The following is a 23,674-nucleotide window of genomic DNA, read 5'->3' as shown; positions in this document are numbered from 1 at the left end:
CCACACGTGGGATCTGGCTATCGCTTTCATCGTTACTATACCCAGGTGTGTGCTGTAGAGATCTGAGATGAATGTCTCCCTGCCCTTTTTTGGTAGCACTACGCGGTTACCCCACAACAGGCAGTCTGCCTGAATGGACCTCGTTCTTTCACTGCTGGAACGGCTTGATTGGCTCTTGCATTTCAACGGGGTTGCTGGCCCAGCTCTCATGCAGTACACAGTTTTTTACAAGGGACAGCAGAGGATCTTGGCTGGTCCAAGTCCTAATCTGGCGAGCCATGACAGGTGATTTATCATTTTCAAATGCTTCCAGGACCATCAACAAGTCTGCGGGCTGCGCCACCATCAACCCATGGTGGGCAATGGTAGCCGACTGCGAGCATCCGCACAGTTCTTGGTGCCTGGCCTGTGGCGGATGGTATAGTTATACGCTGATAGCGCGAGTGTCCACCTTTGTACGCGGGCTGAGGCATTAGTATTTATCCACTTGTTTTCAGCGAACAGGGATGTGAGGGGCTTGTGATCGATTTCCAGCTCAAATTTGAGGCCAAACAGGTACTGATGCATTTTCTTTACCCTGAACACACACACTAATGCCTCTTTCTCAATCATGCTGTTGGCACTCTCGGCCTTAGACAAGCTCCTGGAAGCATGGGCGACAGGTTGCAACTTCCCCGCAACGTTAGCTTGTTGGAATACACACCCGACTCCGTACGACAACGTGTCACATGCTAGCACAAATCTTTTACACGGGTTATACAATACAAGCAGCTTGTTGGAGCATATAATGTTTCTGACTTTCTCAAAAGCAATTACTTGGTTTTTTCCCCATACCCAGGTCTCACATTTGCGCAATAATTCATGTAGGGGCTCTAAGAGGGTACTTAACCCCGGTAGGAAGTTACCAAAATAGTTGAGGAGTCCCAGGAACGACTGCAGCTCCGTGACGTTCTGTGGCCTGGGTGCGTTCCTGATAGCCTCTGTCTTGGCGTCTGTGGGCCGAATGCCGTCCGCCGCAATCTTTCTCCCCAAAAACTCCACTTCTGTTGCCATGAAGACGCATTTCGACCTCTTCAGCCGCAGCCCTACGCGATCCAGTTGCTGGAGGACCTCCTCCAGGTTTTGTAGATGCTCGCCATTGTCCCGACCCGTGACCAATATGTCATCCTGAAAGACCACCGTGTGTGGTAGCGACTTGAGTAGGCTCTCCATGTTTCTCTGGAAGATCGCTGCAGCTGACCGAATTCCAAATGGGCATCTGTTGTAGCTGAACAGTCCCTTGTGTATGTTGATGCAGGTGAGGCCCTTCAAAGACTCCTCCAGCTCCTGCATCATGTAGGCCGAAGTCAGGTCGAGTTTGGTGAACGTCTTGCCTCCTGCCAGCGTCGCAAATAGGTCGTCTGCCTTAGGTAGTGTGTATTGGTCCTGTCGCGAGAAGCGATTAATAGTTATTTTATAATCGCTGCAAATCCTGACCGTGCCATCACTTTTGAGTACTGGGACAATCGGGCTGGCCCATTCGCTGAATTCCACTGGGGAGATGATGCCCTCGCATTGCAGCTTGTCCAGCTCGATTTCCACTCTCTCCCTCATCATGTGAGGTACTGCTCGCACCTTGTGGTGAATGGGTCGTGCCTCTGGAACCAAGTGGATCCGCACCTTCGCCCCGGAAAAATTGCCAATGCCTGGCTCAAAAAGGGAAGGAAATTTGTTCAGAACCTGGGTACATGAAGCCTGATCGACATGTGATAGCACTCGGATGTCAACCCAGTTCCAGCGGATTTTGCCCAGCCAGCTCCTTCCAAGCAGTGTGGGGCCATCGCCCGGGACAATCCAGAGTGGCAATTCGTGCACCGTGCCCTTGTAGGTGACCTTGACCATGGCGCTGCTCTTTGGTGTACATTCTCAGTTTCATGTGCATGGGGCTCAGGGCTGGTCTGAATGCCTTGTTGCACCAGAGTCTCTCAAACGTCTTTTTATTCATGATGGATTGGCTCGCGCCAGTGTCCAGTTCCATGGCTACGGGTAAGCCATTCAATTTTACGTTTAGCATTATAGGTGGACATTTCGTTCGAAAATGTGTGCATCCTGTGTACTTCAGCATCTGCCTCCTCTCTCTGAGGCTCAAAATTGCTTTGATCCACCATGGGCCGATCTTCCTCTGCCACGTGGTGGTTAGCAGGTTTTGCAGAGCTTGCAGCTCGTTGGAGGTGCCCCATTGTTCCACAGCTCTTGCAAACATACCCTTTGAAGCGGCATTCATAGGCTGAATGGAAGCCTCCACAATACCAACAAGGTGTGAATTACCTTGCATTCATCATATTTTGGGGACTCTGAGTCATCTGGGTCACCTGAGGCCTGCTGGCAGTTGCAGACTCGTGGGTTCTGCCCTGTATATTTCTGCTCGCAAACACAGTTCCAGTTAATTTATGAACATTGCTAGCACTTGTGTGCTGAGAGATTTGTTTGGTGTCATCACTGGTGGACATAAACGCCTGTGCTATCGCAATGGCTTAACTGAGGGTCAGTGTCTCTACAGGCAAAAGTTTTCGCGGGATGGTCTCATGGCCAATGCCCAGTACAAAAAAGTCTCTGAGCATCTGCTCCAGGTAGCCATCAAACTCACATTGTCCTGCAAGTCGCCTTAGCTCGGCGACGTAGCTCGCCACTTCCTGACCTTCAGATCGCTGGCACGTGTAGAACCGATTCCTCGCCATCAGCACGCTCTCCCTCAGGTTAAGATGCTCCTGAACCAGTGTACATAGCTCCTCATACGACTTATTTGTGGGTTTCACAGGAGCCAGAAGATTCTTCATGAGGTTGTAGGTCGGTGCGCAGCGCTTCCTTCTCCGTCCAGCTCATTGGTCTAGCCGTTCGCCATAGGCTTCCCAGTCCTCACCCTCCAAGAACTTCTCCAGGATGCCCACAGCTTGCTGCATCTTTGCATTGGATTTGTATTCTCGTCGCCAGTTATTGTGTTCCTAACACAGATGAGGCTGCATACAGGGAGGTTAAAGTAACAGTGACCTCAGTCTTTAGTAAGACACTCCAGAGTGAGGAACAGGCCTTAGGGGCCGGCTTATATACAGTGCTCCCAAGGGATGCTGGGATCCCTTGGGACTTCAGGGGATGCGCTCCCTGGTGGCGGAACATGAGAGTGCATGCTTTACAGATACACAACAAATAGTTTCACTGACACATGTTTTGTAAGTCGAAATAACTGCCAGGCAAGCACAACACAGTGCTTTTGTAAACCCAAGAACAAAATGTATCAGACACTTAGCAGTCAAACACCTCATTAGACAACCCAAACTGCTGCACCATCAGTCTGCATGTATGAAAAGAAACCAGTGTTAATTTGTCTCTTGCACAAAACAACCCATCACATTGTACTGCTGACTATCTACCTTTTTTTAAAACAGTACAGTATCCAATCGGGAAATAAGGAGAAATGTCTTTACTCAGAGAGTGGCTAAAATGTGGAACTCACTATCAAAGGAAGTGATTGTGGCAAATAGCTTAGATGCTTTAAAAATAAAACTAGATGAGTACATGAGAGTACAAGGAATAGAAAGATATGCTGAAAAGCTGTGGTGAGGCAGATGGAATGGGAGGAGAGGTGTGGAGTATAAACACCAGCAGACTAGTTGGGCCGAATGGCTTGTTGCTATACTGTATATTCTATGTAGTATTTATATATTATAGTATATATATATATATTGCTCACGCTCTATAGGGAGAGGACGAAAGAAAGAAAATTAGATGAGATAAACAGAAATACAAAAAGGAATGTATAAAGAGCAATGGCTGGAGAGATTAGGATTGGCGATGGAAAACTTGGTTGTAAAAATTGGTTTTGTGCAAGTATTTCGAGGTGGAGAGAGATGTGGAGAGGCAGAGGGTTTGTGATAGGACTTCTAGAGGGTAGGGCCAAGGCAGCTGGCCAGTGACACCAACAGCAGGCTGAAGGGAGGGGAGCAGCACGAAGGCCAGAGTCAGAAGACCAGGAGGTTTGTAGGAGGGCATATCAGGCTAGTGGAGATGGCAGAGATTGCATGGAAGGATCTAGAGATTGGATATAATATTGAATACATTGGGGGTTTGGGAGCCTGATTAACTCAGTGAGGACAGATGATGGGTATTTAGAACCTAGGATGGAGCAGGATAAGGCAGCTGAGTTTTAGACAAGTTGGAGGGTGGAGGATGGAAGCTCAACATGGGTTTGTGACGTGACAAACGCAAAGGTAAGGGTTTCAGTGGTAGAGGGGCTGAGATGGGTGGATAACCTGAGCATGTGACTGGGAAGGGGATTGGTGTCAGTGGCAAATAAGCAGAGTTTATGGCGGCGACCAAAGATAATGGCTACAGTCTAGTGGGTGGATGTTTTGAATGTGGAAGCTTACCTCATGCTTGCAGATAATATTGCTGAGGGGAAGCATGAAGGTGAGGAAGAGGAAGGGATAAAGGATGAGCCTTTGGGGATACTGGAGGTGACAGTGCGGAGGTGGAAAGAAAACTCATTGGTGGAGATACATCGGCTGTATTGAGATACATGCACACAGTACTCTACATATATTACAGACAGTGTACAACATCTCGCTCTCTCTATATATACACACAATATGGTCTATATATTACAGTGCAGTGTATATATATATATTGAGTACAGCATACATAATGTATATTTTGGAAATAATATGTTATAGAAGTCTACAGCAGTTTAAATGTTGCAGTATGTAAATTACAGTGCATCTATATTACAGTATTATTATAAACATGCTCAGTTACTGTGATTTGCCTTATTTGTTCACCGATTTTCACCCCCCTTCCTCTACTCTGCTGAAGGTGTAGTTTGATGGGGCCCTATAACAATCCAGTCGTCCTTGTTTATGTGTGGGAGTCATGACATGTGTCAGCAGGTTATTTGACTCTGGACTCTTTCACACACACACACATACACACACACATATATTCTCTCTCACACACACACACAAATATACTCTCACATGCACACACACACACACACATATACTCTCTCTCACACACACAAATATACTCTCACACACATACACACTCACACACATATACTCTCTCACACATATGTACACAAATATACTCGCTCACACACACACACAAACAAATATATTCTCACATACACACAGACACACAATAACATTCACTTATATACACACACATTCAATTACACGCACACAATCACATACACATAAATACATAAGCATACATACACACACACACACAAATTCATATTCACCCACACACAATCACATACAAATGCACAATCACACAAACACATTTGAAATATTGTGCTCAGTAAGGGTTTGAGGGTAGACGTAGAGAAAATATTTCCACTCGTACAGGACACCAAAATTAGGGGCAATAAATATAAGATATTTACTAATAAATCAATAGAACATTCAGGAACTTCTTTACTCAGAGATGGTGAGAATGTGGAACTCACTACCACAGGGAGTGGTTGAGGTGAATAGCAGAGATGTATTCAAGGGGAAACTAGATAAGTACAAGGAGAAAACTACAGAAAGGTGTGCTGTTTGGGCGAGATGAAGAGGGATGAGAGGAGGTTTGTGGGAGCATAGACCAGTTGGGCCAAATTGCTTCAATCATATACATACATATACACACATGCACGCACACACTCACAATCATACACACACACGCACTCACATATACACAATCATACACATACACATATACATAATCATACACATATACACAATCATACACACATACACACACACACACACATAATCACACACACACAATCATACACGCACACTATCATACACTCACACACATATACACACACACACACAATCACATACACACAGATATACTCTCTCACACACACACAATTTCCAGCAGGGGTCACCGGAGCAACAGGAACCCTGGCTCATTTTCCCCTTTGAAGACCAATTGAAATGTCACCTTCTTGAACTGCGATATATTTCCAAGTCAGGATGATGTGTGACTTGGAGTGGAACTTGGAGGTGATGGTGTTCCCATGCATCTGCTGCCCTTTCCTTCTCAGTGGTAAAGGTTGCGGGTTTGGGAGGTGCTGTCGAAGAAGCCTTGGTGAGTTGCTGCAGTGGATCTTTTAGATGCTGCAAACTGCAGCCACGGTGCGCAGGTGATGGAGGGAGTGAGGGCTTGATTTTACAATTTTGTGCAGATCGCCCAAAAATGGGCAGTAAAAATGGGTTTTCAGATCACTGGCTTGTTGCCCATTCTCAAAGTCCCTAGTCTCCATTTTTGAAATTGGGCATTACCGCGAGCGATATGAAATGGGCGTTAGCATTAAATCTCTCTGACCTTCTGCCATAAAGTGTCGCCGTCCTTAGCAACGGCATGGCAATGCTCGATTCCCGCAATTCAGGAGGTCAAGGGTCATGATGACATGTGCATAAGAGGAGACAGAGAGGGAGCTCAGAGGGACTGAAGGTGTGTGTGGGTGGGGTGTGGCTGCTTTGGGAGGAAGGAGGGAGAGTTTCGAGCTTTATAGCAAATTGGGAAAAAAAATTAGCTGTTACCAGCCAAATATTTGCCTGAATTTGGTGCCTATAATGGAGGGAGAGGAGGAGGCGACACAGCAAGCTGTGGGGATTGATGCTGGCGAAAGCAGTGAGCTGGGAGAGGAGCACATTGGAGGGCGCAAAAGAGTGAGGAGGTTCTCGGATGAGGCAAATGCCTCCCTCCTGCAGGAGGTCGAATCACGCTGGGGTGATTTGACACAGGGAGGGGGTGGGAAGCCCACACCAAAGGCCTACCAGAAGATATGGGCCGAGATAGTAGAGGTGGTCTCGTCGGCCACCAACGAGGTGCGTGAGGGCAACCAATGCCGCAAACGATGGAACAACCTTGTTGGATCTGCAAGAGTAAGTATTACATTGATTTACATGTACTTATATATTTATATAATTTGATTTGTAAGAGTCATGAGTGACTATAATCAGATGTGAGGTTTTCACTTTTACCGGGAATATTGTACTCAAAGCCTGCGTTCATGGTGTACGTCTTTAGGTAAAGAATGATAATTATCATAATAGTCATGATTATATCTGTCGGTTATGTATTGTATCCGTGTCTGTGACAGTACCTAGCAATTATATCACGCAATGATCTCATGCCATGTCATCCTGTTTCCTTTTCCAGAAGAAGCTATCGACGATTAGGTCCGCGCAGAGGGGAACAGGTGGGGGGCCACCAATCCCCAGCGACATCACTGAGATGGAGGAGCGGGTGCTCACACTCGTGGGGAAGCACACCTGGACGGCCACGCAAGCAGCTGCAGACCCTGAAGTGATGCCACGTGAGTAAAGTTTACACCATTGCGTGATCTAAAGTCAATTGATGCCATACCCACTCATATCCGAACATTAATATAAGATAGATAGTTTCTAAAATTGTCCTATAAATAATGCTGGCCTAATGAAAATCATTGCAATGCACAATGTGTTGATGGTCATGAAATGTGATGTCTGTGATGATTTTGAGAGTGGTGGTGCTTTTGTTGTGCATATGCTGTGTGCAGCGCTGGACTCACCTTGTGACCCTAGCACCCCCTTTTCCTCTAATAACCTCATTTGTGTTTTGCAGCTCAGCCAGAGCACAGCCCCAAGCAAGACCACAGAGGCCAGAAGGTGGGGACGCGGGGCCGGACTCAGCGGACGATCCTACATCTGGTGCTGAGGAGCTCCGATTCTCACCCGTCAATCCGCTGGGTCTGTTCTCTACGGATGAGAGCGCCGACTTCAAGGAATCTGCATCACCAGGCTCGAGAAGACATTCCACCCCAAGGCCATTTAGTGCTCCTCCGGCCATTCCCGCCTCCACTCTGGAGATACCGGGCCCAAGCACCTCGCCACAGGGCACCCCATTTGTCCCCAGGACGGCGCCGACCCCGCGGAGGTATCGTGGACGCGGCAGTTCTGGTCCATGAGCACCAGATGAGAGGAAAGAAATGGTTAAGTTGTCCAGAAGAATTGGTGACCAGATCCTCAATGCATTGGGGGGGCATATGCCGACAGCTGGCCACCATCTCCGGCACCATGACTGAGTAGTTCCGCAGATGGCTGAGGCCTTGGAAGTGATAACCAGGAACACTGCTGGCACAGGCCTCCCAGTGGTCCCAGAGTGCGGCACTCCATCCCTAGGTACCGCACCACCAGTGCCAATGACACATGCGAGGCAGGACCAAGATCCAGCTTCTGGATCCGAGAATGTTCCCAACTTGGCACCCCCCGCTCCCATACAACCACCGCCTCTGCCTTCATCCCCCGCAATGATGCACTGCCTGAGGAGCTCTTCGGCCAAGCTGCGTGGAGCGAGGAGGGGAAGGGGTAGAGGTGGGGAAAAGAAGGGGAGGGAAGAAGGAAAGTGAGGTGCATGTCCATAGGTGATGGCTGTGTTATATCTCCATCTTGGTCTATGCAATTTATTGTAATTTATGGGGGGAGGGGGCCACACTCCTGCTTTGCATGTGTATTCTGTGTTGCTGGACCTGTTGACCATTTGATTGACGTCAGTGGTCGAAAAAGTGGAGTGGGCGTGGAATGTTTTTGCCCGTGATACTTATGATTTCAGACCAATGGTCATATTAAATGTTTTTTATTCAACATAACCTTGTTGCGCATTGTTTCAGATAGCTGGGCCATTACACACTGGTAATTCCTTAACATGAAAGGGCTAAATAAAACTTAACTTGAATCAACTTAAACTTTAACTGGCGCCTCGGCCTTTTGGCTAAGATCATGCGTAACTGACCTGACAGGGGAGTAGCCACCATGACCTCCGGGTGGTTCTCCCTGGATCAGGAAGGTATATGCTTGCTTTTTTGGAAACAGGAGGTGGGTGGGGTGGCTTGACCCATCCACCTCCACGGAGGTGTGTGGGGGACCTGACCCATCCACCTCCATGGCACGAACCTGGTATTGCAGTACTTCCAGGAACGGTGCAGTGGCTCTAAGCCTTTTGGCTAAGAGCATTGGCGCAGAGTGATCCTTGGCGTGTGCAAGGTGACCTCTGGCGTTTGTGATTTGACAAAGAATTGGAACGATTGGCTACGAATTTCAAAAAAAAACTTAAACTTTAACTGGCGCCAAGGTGATACCCACCATTGATGTCTGAGCTGCACACACACAGAAGTGTGTCAGCTTTGTCAATTACAGCAACGTTCTTTCAGGCAAATCGCTCATTTATGAGCTCTTGACGTAAGAGTCTTGCAGCTATTAGCCACCACGGGCCCTTTCCTGCGGTCTGGAGGGGGGCGTGGGCATGGTTGCATAGTCAGCCTGATTGTCTGGCCCTAGGTCAGCATCCAGCCCCTCATCGTCCTCTTCCTCTCACTCCTGCGGTGGACCATCAGTCCCTTCTGGCAATTCTTGTCCCCTCCTGATAGCCAGATTGTGCAGCATGGAGCACACGACCAAAAAGTTAGCTACTTGCTCAGGGTTGTATTGTAGCTCCCCTCCTGAGTGGTCCAGGCATCTAAAGCGCTGCTTAAGCACAGTAATTGTTTTCTGGACGACATTGCGTGTGTCTCTGTGGCTCTGGTTGTATCGCTTCTTGGCCTCGGTGTAGATGTCACACAGGGGGGATCATCAGCCAGGTGGCTAGGTCATATCGGTTGTCACCAAGCATCCAGCATTGTCCTTGTGGCTGAATCTTAAACATGTCAGAGACAACGCTCTCACGCAGGATGTGAGCCTCGTCAAAGCTGCCCGGACATTTGGCATTCACTGCCGTTATTATCTGGTTGTGGTCGACAACTAGTTGGACCATCAGGGAGTGAAATCCTTTTCTGTTACGAAAAAGCTCTGGGTCCTGAGAAGGTGCTGGCATGGCGATGTGAGTGCACTGTATTGCTCCCTGCACCCCGGGGAACTGAGCAATGCGGTAGAGTGCTCCAGCCTTGTCAGTCTGAGCCTCCGTGGTCATGGGGAAGCTGATAAAGTCCATCCTATGTGCGTATAGGGCCTCCGTGACCTGTCCAATGCAGCAATGTGGCATTGTGAGACAGAGGGGAAATGTCGACCGCGGAGGCCTGAAAGGAACTGGACGCGTAGAACGACAGTGCCGTGGTGACCTTGACCTCGACGGACAGTGATGTCCTGATGGCAGGCTGCGTATCTGCCCTGGTGAGCTCACATATTTCAGTGATCACCACTTTGTGGAAGCGCAGTCTCCGAAGGCAGGTATGCTCGGACACGTCGATGTAAGACCACTTCTTCCTGTAAGTGCGGGGTGTGTATGGTCTGGACCTCCTCCTCATTCTGGCACATCTTAGATTGGGCACATAATGATGTGCATTAGACGTTGTGCCATTTGCACTCTGCAGCATCTGCGTATTAATCGATGCAGGCTGAGAAATGGCTGGCCCCATTCCAATGAAAATATAATACCGATTGATCAGAAGCAATAATTTCCACACTGATAGAGTAAAACCCAATCGTCCACAGTCTGAAAAGATGTCTGTTCAGATGATCACTTCACCTCAGAACTCCAGAGTCAAACCAAACATCCCTGAAGTTGAAGCAGCCTTTTCAATGAAGCGACCTGCGACTTGAAAAATGGCGCCCATACCGCTGTGATTAGTTCAGAACAGTTCCACTTTTTCACAGCAGTGTTTTGGGCGAGCGATATTGTGGGTGAGATGTGTTCGCGGTGGTGAAAGTGATGCTGGGCGATATACTGGGCATTAGTTTTGGCAAATTTGATCTTTATGACAAAAAATGTGGGCGGTCGGTATTATTGAATCTCGGCGTTAATTACGTGCCGAAAGTAACGCTGGGCGATACTATGGGCATTGGTTTCGACCATTCTGATGATTTAACCCAAAAAAAGTGGGCGGGCGGTATTATTTTTTGCTGGCGTTGCGTACATGGTGAAAGTATCGCTCGGCGATAAGTGTCCCAAAAACGGGCGTCAGTTTCCATTTTGTGGCTAAATCGGCGATATCTGGTTCTCACACCTCATTTCAGTGGTAAATGGACGTTAAGTGGGTATTGCATGCAAAAATAATGGAAAATCTAGCCCTGAAAGTTTAAGGTGGTGGATGGGGTGTCAATCACATGAGCTGCTTTGTTCTGGAATATGTTGAGCTTCTTGAGTGTTGTTGGAGCTGCACTCATCCAGGCACATAGGGAGTATTCCATCTCACTCCTTACTTGTGCCTTGCAGATGGTGGAAAGGCTTTGGGGTGTCAGGAGATGACTCACTTGCCACAGAATACCCAGCCTCTGACTCTTGTAGCCAAAGTATTTATGTGGCTGGTCCAGTTAAGTTTCTGGTCAATGGTGGCCCTCAGGATGTTGATGGTGGGGGATTCGGCGATAGTAATGCCATTGAATGTCAAGGGGAGGTGGTTAAACTCTGTCTTGTTGGAGATGGTCATTTCCTGGCACTTGTGTGGCAGGGGAACGCCCTAGGGAGCTGCCACCCCGGCAGCCATCTTGGACATCATAGAGGATGGGAGCAGTGCCACAAAAAAGTCAATGCCGGGGCACTTAAGGACCCAGCTAAGAGAGCCCTACACAGTCAGCGCCTCACAGTTAACCTGGCGCGCCTTGATGACCCTGAGATGCAGAATGCCCACTGTTATATATGCAGACTATAGAAATATTCTCTGTGGAGTCACTGTATAGTTGCGTAAGATGGAGACTTGTTTACCTGATGTACTATCAATAAGGTTTACACTGTGTATATACTATGCTGGCACCACTAGAGGGTGCAAATGGTGGAGACCTTGGTTTCCTGCCCTGGTGGCAGAGGCTGTATAAAAGGGTAGCTACCATGCGGCTAGCTCACTCTGGAGTTAAGAATAAAGGACCAAGGTCACTACAGTTTGAGTACAACACATTGCCTCGTGGAGTCATTCATAAGTATATTACAGACATAAAACCCACAACGCTTGGTCTACCCTCCAGGCCTCCATAACTAGTGCCTGCGAGAGACACTCAGTCACTCGACCAGGAAACACCAGGATTGGTTAGATGAGAATGATCAGTGAATCCAAGAGCTAATAGATTGCAACCGCAGGGCATTTCTGAGCCTTAAATGACAACCCAACTCGGGAGCAGCGAAGCAGCATTACAGACGGCTCAAGGCTGAGGTCCAACAAAAAACCCGGGACCCAAAGAACAGGTGGTGGATGGAGAAAGCACAGGAGATACAGCAGCTGGCTGACAGCCATGATGTGTGAGGATTCTTCATTGAGTGAAGGCCACCTATGGTCCAAACACCCAAGGCTCCACCCCACTGCTGGCCAAGAACGGGGAAACACTCATCAAGGACACCGAGGCAGTCAGGGCCCACTGGAAGGAGCACTTCGAAGACCTCCTCAATCGAGACTCTGCCTTTGACCCGAGTGTTCTCGACTCCATCCCGCAGCATGCTACCCGCCACCACCTCGGCAAAACCCTAACACTGCACGAAGTCGAAAAAGCCATAAGAAAGCTTAAAAACAATAAGGCTACGGGAGCGGATGAAATCCACGCTAAGGTACTGAAGTATGGCGGAGAGGCACTGTTGGCACGAGTACATGACCTCATCTCTCATCTGAAGGGAGGAGAGCATGCCGGGAGATCTCAGAGATGTAGTGATCGTGACCATCTTTAAAAAAGGGGACAAGTCCGACTGCGGCAACTACAGAGGAATCTCCCTGCTATCAACCACTGGGAAAGTCGGCGCTAGAGTCCTCCTCAACCTCTTCTCCCTGTGGCCGAGGAGCTCCTCCCGGAGGCGCAGTGCGGATTTCGTCCCCTACGGAGTACAATGGACATGATTTTTGCAGCGCAACAGCTGCAGGAAAAATGCAGGGAACAGCACCAGCCCTTATTCATGGCCTTCTTCGACCTTATAAAGGCCTTTGACACTGTCAACCGTGAGGTCTATGGAGCATCCTCCTCTGCTTCTGATGCCCCCACAAGTTTGTCACCATCCTCCGCCGACATGCAGGCTGCCTTACCAACAGGTCCATTACAGACCCAATCCACTCTCGGACCGGTGTCAAACAGGGCTGCGTCATCGCCCCAAACCTCTTCTCAATCTTCCTTGCTGCCATGCTCCACCGCACAGTTGACAAACTCTCTGCTGGAGTGGAACTAAACTACAGAACCAGTGGGAAGCTGTTTAACCTACACCGCCTCCAGGCCAGGTCAAGATCACCCGAACTTCTGTTATCGAGCTACAGTATGCGGACGACGCCTGCGAGTGCGCACATACAGAGACTGAACTCCAGGACATAGTCGACGTATTTACTGAGGCATGCAAAAGCATGGGCCTTACGCTAAACACCCGTAAGACAAAGGTCGTCCACCAACCTGTTCTCGCCGCACAGCACTCCCCCCCAGTCATCAAGATCCATAGTGCAGCCCTGGACAATGTGGACCAATTCCCATACCTCGGGAGCCTCTTATCAACAAGAGCAGGCATTAACGACGAGATTCAACACCGCCTCCAATGCGCCAGTGCAGCCTTCGGCCGCCTGAGGAAAAGTGTTTGATGACCAGGCTCTCAAAACTGCCACCAAGCTCATGGTCTACACGGCTATAGTAATACCCGCCCTCCTGTATGGCTCAGAGACATGGACCATGTAAGTAGACACCTCAAGTTGCTGGAGAGATACCATCAACAATGTCTCCACAAGATCCTACAAATCCCCTGGGAGGACAGACACACCAATATTAACGTCCTCGACCAGGCCAACATCCCCAGCATTGAAGCACTGACCACATTTGATCAGCTCCACTGGTCAGACCACATTGTTCACATGCCTGACACAGGATTCCCAAAGCAAGCGCTCTACTCAGAACTCCTTTACGGCAAACGAGCCAAAGGTAGGCAGAGGAAATGTTACAAGACACCCTCAAAGCCTCCCTGATAAAGTGCAACATCCCCACTGACACCTGGGAGTCCCTGGCCAAAGACTGCCCTAAATGGAGGAAGTGCATCCGGGAGGGCGCTGAGCACCTCGAGTCTCATCGCCGAGAGCATGCAGAGATCAAGTGCAGGCATCGGAAAGAGCGTGCGGAAAACCAGTCCCACCCACCCCTTCCCTCAATTACTATTTGCCCCACCTGTGACAGTCTGTGATTGTCGTATTGGACTGCTCAACCACCTAAGAACGCATTTTAAGAGTGAAAACAAGTCCTCCTCGATTCCGAGGGAATGCCTATAATGATGATGATGATGTGGCAGGTATATTACTTTCCACTTTTCAGCCTAAATGTTGTCCAGGTCTTGCTGCATGTGGCCATGGACTGCTTCATGATTTGAAGAGTTGTGAATGGAACTGAACATTGTGCAACCATCAGCGAACATCCCCACTTCTGACCTTATGATGGAGGGAAGGTCATTGATGAAGTAGCTGAAGATGGTTGGAACTCCTGCAACGATGTCCTGGGCAGGGATAATGGGCCTCCAACAACCACACGTTGTCAACTATTGCCTTGGTGTCAAGGACAGTCACTCACACCTCACCTCTGGAAGTCAGTTCTTTTGTTTTTGTTTGGACCAAGGCTGTAATGAAGTCTGGAGCCAAGTGATCCTAGTGGAACCCAACTTGAGCATCGAACTTCCTGGTTTTTGTATTGTATGCCTCTATTTATAAAGCCCAGAATCCCATAAGCTTTATTGAATGCTTTTAACCAGTCCTGCCACCTTTGAAAATTTGTGCACCCCTTTAAAATCTTTCCTAAAATGTGGTGTCCACCCTGTCTCCAAGGTTTCAGCGGATGGACAACTGGAAGAATCCCCGTGGAAATTCCACTCATAATATTAATGGTTAACTTTTGAACAGAAAGCTGGATGGCAGGACTCTCATTTCAGGAAGGTTTACTGCATGCAAAAGCAAAATGCTACAGCGGCTGGAAATCTGAAATGAAGGTTTGTTGCAGGTATGTTTGAGAATTTACATCATGTAAAGGCAGCTGCTGCTCTGTGTTGGGCCTTTTTCTCAGCTATTAAGAATGGTGCCAACACCCTCATTGGGGAGCAATCATAAGAAAACTTTATTCAGTCAATGCTCCAGCTTATACTGTATGGCGGAGGAGGAAAGTTTTAGATAAAACTGAAAATTTGATCATAACCTGACTTGAAGTCAATTATCTGTTGTCTGCCACTAAAGGGGTTAATTGGTATATCTTCGCAAATGGTTGTCTTTTCCTTAATGATGCGGCAATCAAGCCTATTGATATAGGTCCATAACTGTTTGCTGGATGCAGCTGAATTGGACCTCTGGGTACTCAACTGCATCATTAAGAGAAGTAGCAAGCACTAGATTGCCCATTGTAATGATGCTTTCTCCCACAGCTGTAAAGCACAATGTCCTCGCACTGTCTGAATAGGGAGCTAATGATAATGGGGCCTTCCCACTGCTCTTTTCTGAATCATTCTGCTGGTAATTTATAGCAGTAACTTTTTTTTGCTCTCTAGTTTTCTTTATTCCACCCTTTTTTGCTTACAAAACCTGGCATAGGTATTAACTCTTTCTTGTATTTTTAGATATTATTGCCGAACCTGGCCGTGTCAGCTGTGCCTCAGTGGCAGCACTCTCGCCTCTGAGTCAGAAGGTTGTGTGTTCACAGTCCCATTCCAGAGACCTGAGCACATAATCTAGGCTGATATACCAGTGCATACTGAGGGTGCGCTTATCGGAGGTGACATCTTTCATATGAGACGTTAAATCGAGGCTTTGTCTTCCCCCTCAGGAAGCTGTAAAAGATCCCATGACAAAATTTTGAAGAAAACAAGGGAGTTCTCTCCGCTGTCCTGGCCAATATTTACCCCTCAACCAGCATTACAACAAACAGATTATCTGGTCCTTATCACTTTGCTGTTTGTGGGAGCTTGATGAGCGCAAATTGGCTGCCACGTTTCCTACATTACAACAGTGACTACACTTCAAAAGTACTTCAATGGCTGTAAAGTGCTTTGGGATGTCCTTAGGTAGTGAAAGGTGCTATATAAATGCAAATCTTCCTTTTTCTTTCAAAGCGTGCGGAGCACAGTAATAATTAACATCAGTGAATGTCTTGGGCATAGTGAGATCTAGAGCCAGAAGTCTAGGCAAAGGTTGGTGATTTTTATTGCAGGAAAGGGTTAATTTTGTTAACAATGCCCATTTTATTGTGACATAACCATCTTCCTACAGACTGAGCCTTTTCTGGTTCTGTGGGTATATCATAGGCACCAGTCCGTTACCAGTACTAATGTTACTCGATATGTTGGCAGATTAAATAAAATCCTCTGGTTCTATGCAAAAAGAGAGGGACGGAACTTCCAAATTCAGCAGGGCGGCAAAATGGGTGTTAGCAGATCAGCCGCACATTAAAGGCCACTCCCAATCATCCGCTGAAAGATCGGGCAGGGTATAGAACGGGTCGCCGGTCCGCCAACACCTGTTTTACACCCCCGCCCAAGTTGAATGTTCCGTCCGCTGCTTCTTAGAAAGAGGGGGGAGGGACACGAGCGGTACACAAGGCTGGGGGGTGGGGTGGGGAGGAACTCAGCATGTTCTGCTCTAAGGCAATGGGAGAGATCTCCGGGAACGATAATTACAGTGCTGTCATTCTTCCCAGTGTACGCTGCATGAAGGAAAAGAAAAGGGAATTCCCTCAGCTGCTGTGAAGCAGTCAGTTTAAACATGGAGTAGCCATCAAAGCAGCATCTGATGAGGATGGTACACTTGATGTAAACCATTGTTCAAATGGACCTAAGTTCTTCCTCTTTAAAACATTATGTTCAAATTAATCACTGATTGATATTGGGTTGTAACCTATCCTGGATTTCACGGCTGCAAAAGATAGGTCAGGCAGCTTGACTACTGTGCCTTTAGCAAAGGGTACGGAGATGAGCTTGGAATAAAATCCAGTTTATTAAACACTACCAACAGTTAGAAACAGCTTAAATCAGAAGATAAAGTTCTGACCAGCTGTGCATGTCACACTGAAACCAATGTTGATGCAGCATTCAAAAACATGTTGACTTAAATACCACTGGCACGTGAATATTGTCATTTGTTATACAGAAGGATTTACCAGTGCGCAGAAATTCTTGAAAACTCATAAAATCTTCAGGCACTTCCATGATAATGTATCACAAGCAACAGGGGCACACTGCCCCCTCGCCTCCCCCACCACCCCCCCACTGGCAAGGCAAAACCACGACTCCGCCAACAGCACAGCGCTCCCCACTGGCAAGGGGAACCCGTGACTCTGACAACATCACAGTGTCCCCCCACTGGCAAGGGGAACCCGTGACTCCGCCAACAGCACAGTGCCCCCCCACTGGCAAGGGGAACCTGTGACTCTGACAAAAGCACAGTGCCCCCCCACTGGCATGGGGAACCCGTACTCCGACAACAGCACAGCGCTCCCCACTGGCAAGGGGAACCCGTGACTCCGCCAACAGCACAGTGCCCCCCCACTGGCAAGGGGAACCTGTGACTCTGACAACAGCACAGCGCCCCCTACTGGCAAGGGGAACCCGTGACTCCGCCAACAGCACAGTGCCCCCCCACTGGCAAGGGGAACCTGTGACTCTGACAACAGCACAGCACCCCCTACTGGCAAGGGGAACCCGTGACTCCGACAACAGCACAGTGCCCCCGACTGACAAGGGGAACCTGTGACTCTGACAAAAGCACAGTGCCCCCCCACTGGCATGGGGAACCCGTGACTCCGACAACAGCACAGCGCTCCCCACTGGCAAGGGGAACCCGTGACTCCGCCAACGGCACAGTGCCCCCTACTGGCAAGGGGAACCCGTGACTCTGCCAACAGCACAGTGCCCCCTACTGGCAAGGGGAACCTGTGACTCCACCAACGGCACAGTGCCCCCTACTGGCAAGGGGAACCCGTGACTCCGACAACAGCACAGTGCCCCCTATTGGCAAGGGGAACCTGTGACTCTGACAACAGCACAGTGCCCCCTAATGGCAAGGGGAACCCGTGACTCTGACAACAGCACAGTGCCCCCTACTGGCAAGGGGAACCCGTGACTCCGACAACAGCACAGCGCTCCCCACTGGCAAGGGGAACCCGTGACTCCGCCAACAGCAGTGCCCCCCCACTGGCAAGGGGAACCCGTGGCTCTGACAACAGCACAGCGCCCCCTACTGGCAAGGGGAACCCGTGACTCCGACAACAGCACAGTGCCCCCCCACTGAGAAGATGAACCTGTGACTCCGCCAACAGCACAATGCCCCCCTACTGGCAAGTGGAACCTGTGACTCTGACAACAGCACAGCGCTCCCCACTGGCAAGGGGAACCCGTGACTCCACCAACAGCACAGTGCCCTCGCACTGGCAAGGGGAACCTGTGACTCCGACAACAGCACAGTGCCCCCCCCCACTGAGAAGATGAACCTGTGACTCCAACAACAGCACAGTGCCCCCGACTGACAAGGGGAACCTGTGACTCCAACGACAGCAGTGCCCCCGACTGACAAGGGGAACCCGTGACTCCGACAACAGCACAGCCCCCCACCCCCCGCCACTGGCAAGGGGAATCCGTGACTCTGGCAGGAGCAGAGCACCCCTCCAAGTGGTGTGGTAAACAAGTGTCCCCTATTATTGGCCCTATAACAGGAACCAGAGGTACATAATAGAGGTGGAAAGTGTGGCTCGGACACCACGGGTCCCTGATGTACTCATGCAGTGGGAGTGCCTTTAAGGACGATAATTAAGAGCCAGTCTGACTTTGATTTGCTCCCACTTGAGATTGGCCCACAGGTGTTCCTTGACTTTGTAAACCGGAGGTTGCGATTAGTTCGACTCACCCGATTGGAATCAATCCTCTGCCTCGAACTGTAGATCGGTGGTGGGATGTTGAAGGCCTGTGGGACCAGGTACTCCTCAGCGTCCATCATATCTTCCAGCTCCTCTTCATCCAGCAGGCTCTGGAAGAACTTACTGTCATTCGGGCTGGGCAGCTTCATACGGTCATCTCCCTGTAACAATGAGGAGTGCCCTTTTATTGTATAAAGTCACACTTGACTTGGCCTAACACCCTGTTATGTGCTTCCCGCTTTAAAAGTTCAACCACTATGGCGGTTCTGGGTCAACCCCTCCTGACGCCAAAGCTTTAGTCCATGGTCGCATTGGAAAGGGGAGACAGATCTCATTGGTTGGTTGGCTGCCTAACTCAATAAAATGCTACAGTCTAGAAATCCAAGTAAGAATAAGGCCCCCACACAGAAACCGATCCTGGAGCACTTGGATAGAGTAAAGAACACTATGCAGAATATATTCTACAGTCTGAATTTTAAATATGAAAAGGATGCGACTGCTGCCAACGAACCAGAAGTAGTTGTGCATGCACGGGTTCAGTGCTATTAGTTGTTTGTTGTTGCCGGACTTCCCAAAATGAGGAATAAAGATGTGGATTTAGAGAATTCTGTTAGAACCATTAATTTTAAATAAAATTCGAACTGTGAGTTTATTTTTAAAAGTTGTTGTTTGTTGTTCGAGACAGCGGTTCTTAAACTGAATAGAGCACCAATAATATTAACCCAATCTAGTAACATCATTAACCCAACCTAGTAACATTAATGAAACTTTATTAGTGATGTGCTTCAGCACTTCTCAAATCCTCCGTCTGTTGTGAACGTTATTTTTTAAATTTGGGACCTACCAGTTATGCGCAGAATGCTTCTGCGGAGCTTTCGGTTCGTTGGCAGGAGTCACTCCGATATGAAAAATGGAATTTCAAACGCACAAAGGATCCAAGGTTATATAGGATGCATATCAAAAACCTATGGTTATTAGCAATAACCTACTACTAGGCACAGAGTTCATCAATTAACTCATTTAACCTGACCAGGCACGGTCTCTTTTCTGGAGACCATCAGTTGTCTGAGTCTTCTGCGTATACAATAGATATACATACAATTGGCCTTTTTGATATGCCTTTAGATTATTTCATGTTGGATTAGCACTGGTTTTGGGACACATTGGCATTTTGAAGTGCGATTACTAAGGGTCATTTTGTGGATAGAAAGAACTTGCATTTACCTAATGCACCTTATCACTTCCCAAAACACTTCACATACAATGCATTATTTTGAGGTGTAGTCAGTGTTGTTATGTTGTTAAATGCAACAGTTCCTTCTGCACAGGAAGATTTCACAAGCAGCCATAATCTATTGGTGGTAATGGTTGAGGGGCCAATGTTGGTCAAGGCCCCAGGAGAGTTCCTGAGTAGCACCATGGCCACTTTAAATATCCAACTGAACAGACAGATCAGACTTTGGATTAACATCTTGACCAGAAGGACAACACCTCAACACAATCCAAGAATAAGATAGAAAGACTTGGATTTATATAGCGCCTTTCACTGGATGTCTCAAAGTGCTTTACAGCCAATGAAGTATTTTTAGAGTGTAGTCACTGTTCTAATGTAGGAAACGCAACAGCCAATTTGCGCACAGAAAGCTCCCACAAACAACAATGTGATAATGACCAGATAATCTGTTTTTGTTATGTTGATTGAGGGATAAATATTGGCCAGGACACCGGGGATAACTCCCCTGCTCGTCTTCAAAATATGCCACGAGATCTTTTACATTCACTTGAGAGAGCAGACGGGGCCTCGGTTAAATGTCTCATCCAAAAGATTGGGGCTCAGAACCACACCCTTCTGACCCAAAGGTGCTAACAACTCAGCTAAGCTGTCACAGCAATTGGGCTGTCAAAATGTATTCATGCTTAAGTGTTAAAATCAGTGGATATCTTGGCCTGTAGTTTCCACTTGATTGCGCTGTTTTTATTGACACAATTCGCCTGAAATCGCCATAATACGCGCAAAAGATTGCGGAATTTTAAGTGCAAATTACATTCAATGAAACTTGAGTTTCTGCGATCTTTTATGCTGGTTAAAAATCACTGCGCTAGAAGCTGGCTCCGCCCACAAAACTGGCCTCGCCCCCACACCGAATTGATCACCATGCAAGTTATGCTAATTGCACTCGTTTGTCGACCCTCGAAGATGCTCTAAATATTAAGCTTTTGGGTGCAAGAACACTAACTTTATTTTGAATATAATTTGTTCCTAATTGACTAAGAAACCAACTGCTATACCCTAATATAACTAGCAAATGGTTCTGCATATTTTTTTTAAGTCATTTTCAGTCATTTCAAATCAGGTCACTCAGAGATGGTGGACTAGACACTGTGATTAAAAATGCGTGGAGGGGCGAAATTGCCCCTTTTTATAGCCCTGTTAGTGCCTCCAGGTGACGCTAACGGGATAGAGGAGACTATTCGCCGGGGAGAGGGAGGTGCTACCGCCTCCCAGGAAATTGCCCGGGAGTTTGCAAAGGAGTTGTCATGATGTCATCGCCATGGGCGATGACCCTTAACCGCACTGCGTCGACCCCTTACCCCGTGGGGAAAATTTCCCCGCGGGTCATGAAGCTGGCCAACATCTGCTTTTGGAACGCTCATTAAAGGGGAGGGCGCTAGCGTCCCGGGCCGGTATCTCAACGATGGCAGCCCGAATGTGGTCTGGGCCACCATCATGCAGCCTGGCACTCCGTTTTGGGTGCCAGGCTGCCATCCCAGTCGCACACTACCCCGCCCAGTGGAGGCATCAGAGTGCATACTGCACAGCGGCCCTCCCCTTTCAGTGAAGGGGAGGGACATTGAAGCATGTCAGCACTACGCGGAGCATGCACATAGTGCTTCCTTCAGCGTCCCAGTAGCTCCCCGGTTACCGCCCCTAAAGGAAGTGGAGCACGAGAAATTGCACTCCACTTGCTTTGAGGGGCGGTAGGGGTAGTTCCTCAGCGGGAGCAGGACATCTGTGATGGGCGCTAAAAATCCCTACCCCAGAAAGCTACCGCCCTCAATCGGAGCGCAGGGCAATTTCGACCCCTTATGGTTAGCTGTATTAATCAATCTTTACCAAGTTACCACTTTTAAATAAATCAAGGGGGGTATTTAAAAAAAAATGTTTTAGCCTGATTGTGCTGGTACATGGCAGATTTTACATAAGGGGATATGCAAATGTGTTTGAGTGAAAACTTGAGAAAAAAAAGAGAGCGCAATTGCGCCTGTTTCAGCGACTGCACCCACTCATCTTTTATTGGTTGGGAAGAGAAGGTTCCTTATTGGTGCTTTTGCTATTTGCTTCTTACAAATGCCGCCAGTGTTATTGCAATCACAACATGGTCGATGGTAGCAACAAATTTTTAAATGCACATATATCACAACCTCGTGTATTGCCACATGACAAGCCATTGAACAGTCCCTGCCGGACGTCAAAGCCCTTCAGCAATTCCCCCTCAGCCTTGATGACCGATGGCGAAATGCTTGGAAGAACTGCAACATACAGAATGGATTCCTTATAGAGGACCCCACAGTACAACCTGAAGGATCAAACCTTCCTTGCAAACAGTGGACAACCATCAATCGCCTCAGAACTGATCCTGGTAGATACTGCCTCCTTCTCCATAGATGGAAGATTAAAGCATCCCCATCATGCGACTGTGGAGCTCTGAATAAGAAGATAAGAAATAGGAGCAGGATTAGGCCATTCGGCCCTTCGAGTTTGCTCTGCCATTCAATAAGATCATGGCTGATCTGCGACCTGAACTCCACTTTCCTGCACGATCCCCATATCCCTTGATTCCCTTAATATTCAAAAATCTATCGATCTCTAATCAGATCCTAGAACATATCATTGAGCACTGCCCTCAGAGAAAATTCACAGGCAGCCTACAAGATATCCACGCTGTTGCACTGGAAGCTTTAGCCTGGAATCTGACTTAGATAGTGACATTTGATTTGCTTTGCTGCTACCATATGAAAGAAAAAGTTGTTCCTGCTGTTCAGAAACATCATCCAATGCTTTAATCAGAACAATGGCTCAGTTTGTAAGTCTCTAGGATGGAACTGTGACGTACAGACTTGGGAAGGTCTTGGGTTTGATCAGTGCGGTGCCAAGGTCACTACAATTGGCCTCAGCGCCCGTAGGGTTCGGAGGGAATATAGCAGCCAAGGTGTGAAATCCAGGGACCCCTTGCTGGGAAGCACATATGTGGATATCCTAGGGGGAAATTGTGATGCAGCCAATGTGGAATAGCCCACTGATACTCATAATTCAGACTCACATGTGAATAATGGGCACCTGGGCAAGATATTGGCAGACTCCTGATGGGCACCACACCTCAGCATGAGCCTCTGTCTTCAGGAGGTAATGGGAAGAAAAAGTATTGGAAGGGAACTAATTGTTTTAAAAATAATCACTCTTGTTGTGGGAGGGTTTTATTTCCCTAATTGTCAACAGTTACGGTCACTAATTTGCATTTTTTTAAATTTAGAAAATAGATAGAATTCTAGAATCTGGTCCCCAAACCACTGGTAAAAATCCAGGGGTTTGACTTACTCAGGCACCATAAACCAGTGGCCTTGTCAATGGTGTTCCATTGTAATACAGTGGGCACCTTCCCACAGCTGAGAGTCCAATTTTTGGTAAAGGTGACACAATTTCAGATAGAAGTTTCCTATCATCCAGGTTTGGACTGGAACAGCCTGGTTTCTCAAGAAACTAGCTGATCAATCGTTTAAACTTCAACTCACCTCCAAGGGGTTAAAGTTCCTTTGAGGGCAATTTCTGATGAGCAAGCTGCTCAATTGCT

The 23,674-nt window shown here is 48.0% G+C and overlaps 1 protein-coding gene across 1 annotated transcript in view; it reads right to left on the bottom strand.

The window, feature by feature from the left end:
- Nucleotides 1–23,674, bottom strand: part of LOC139255129 (receptor tyrosine-protein kinase erbB-4-like) — a 1,872,364-nt gene that overhangs the window by 456,690 nt on the left and 1,392,000 nt on the right. The window contains exon 25 of the mRNA XM_070873872.1: nucleotides 18,815–18,985. Coding sequence (XP_070729973.1) covers nucleotides 18,815–18,985 — 171 coding nt within the window. The remainder of the gene's footprint in view (nucleotides 1–18,814; nucleotides 18,986–23,674) is intronic.

This window comes from Pristiophorus japonicus, chromosome 3, assembly GCF_044704955.1.
Source record: "Pristiophorus japonicus isolate sPriJap1 chromosome 3, sPriJap1.hap1, whole genome shotgun sequence".
NCBI lineage: Eukaryota > Metazoa > Chordata > Chondrichthyes > Pristiophoridae > Pristiophorus > Pristiophorus japonicus.
Note: the sequence above shows the minus strand (reverse complement) of the source record. Positions and strands in the feature narration are given on the sequence as shown.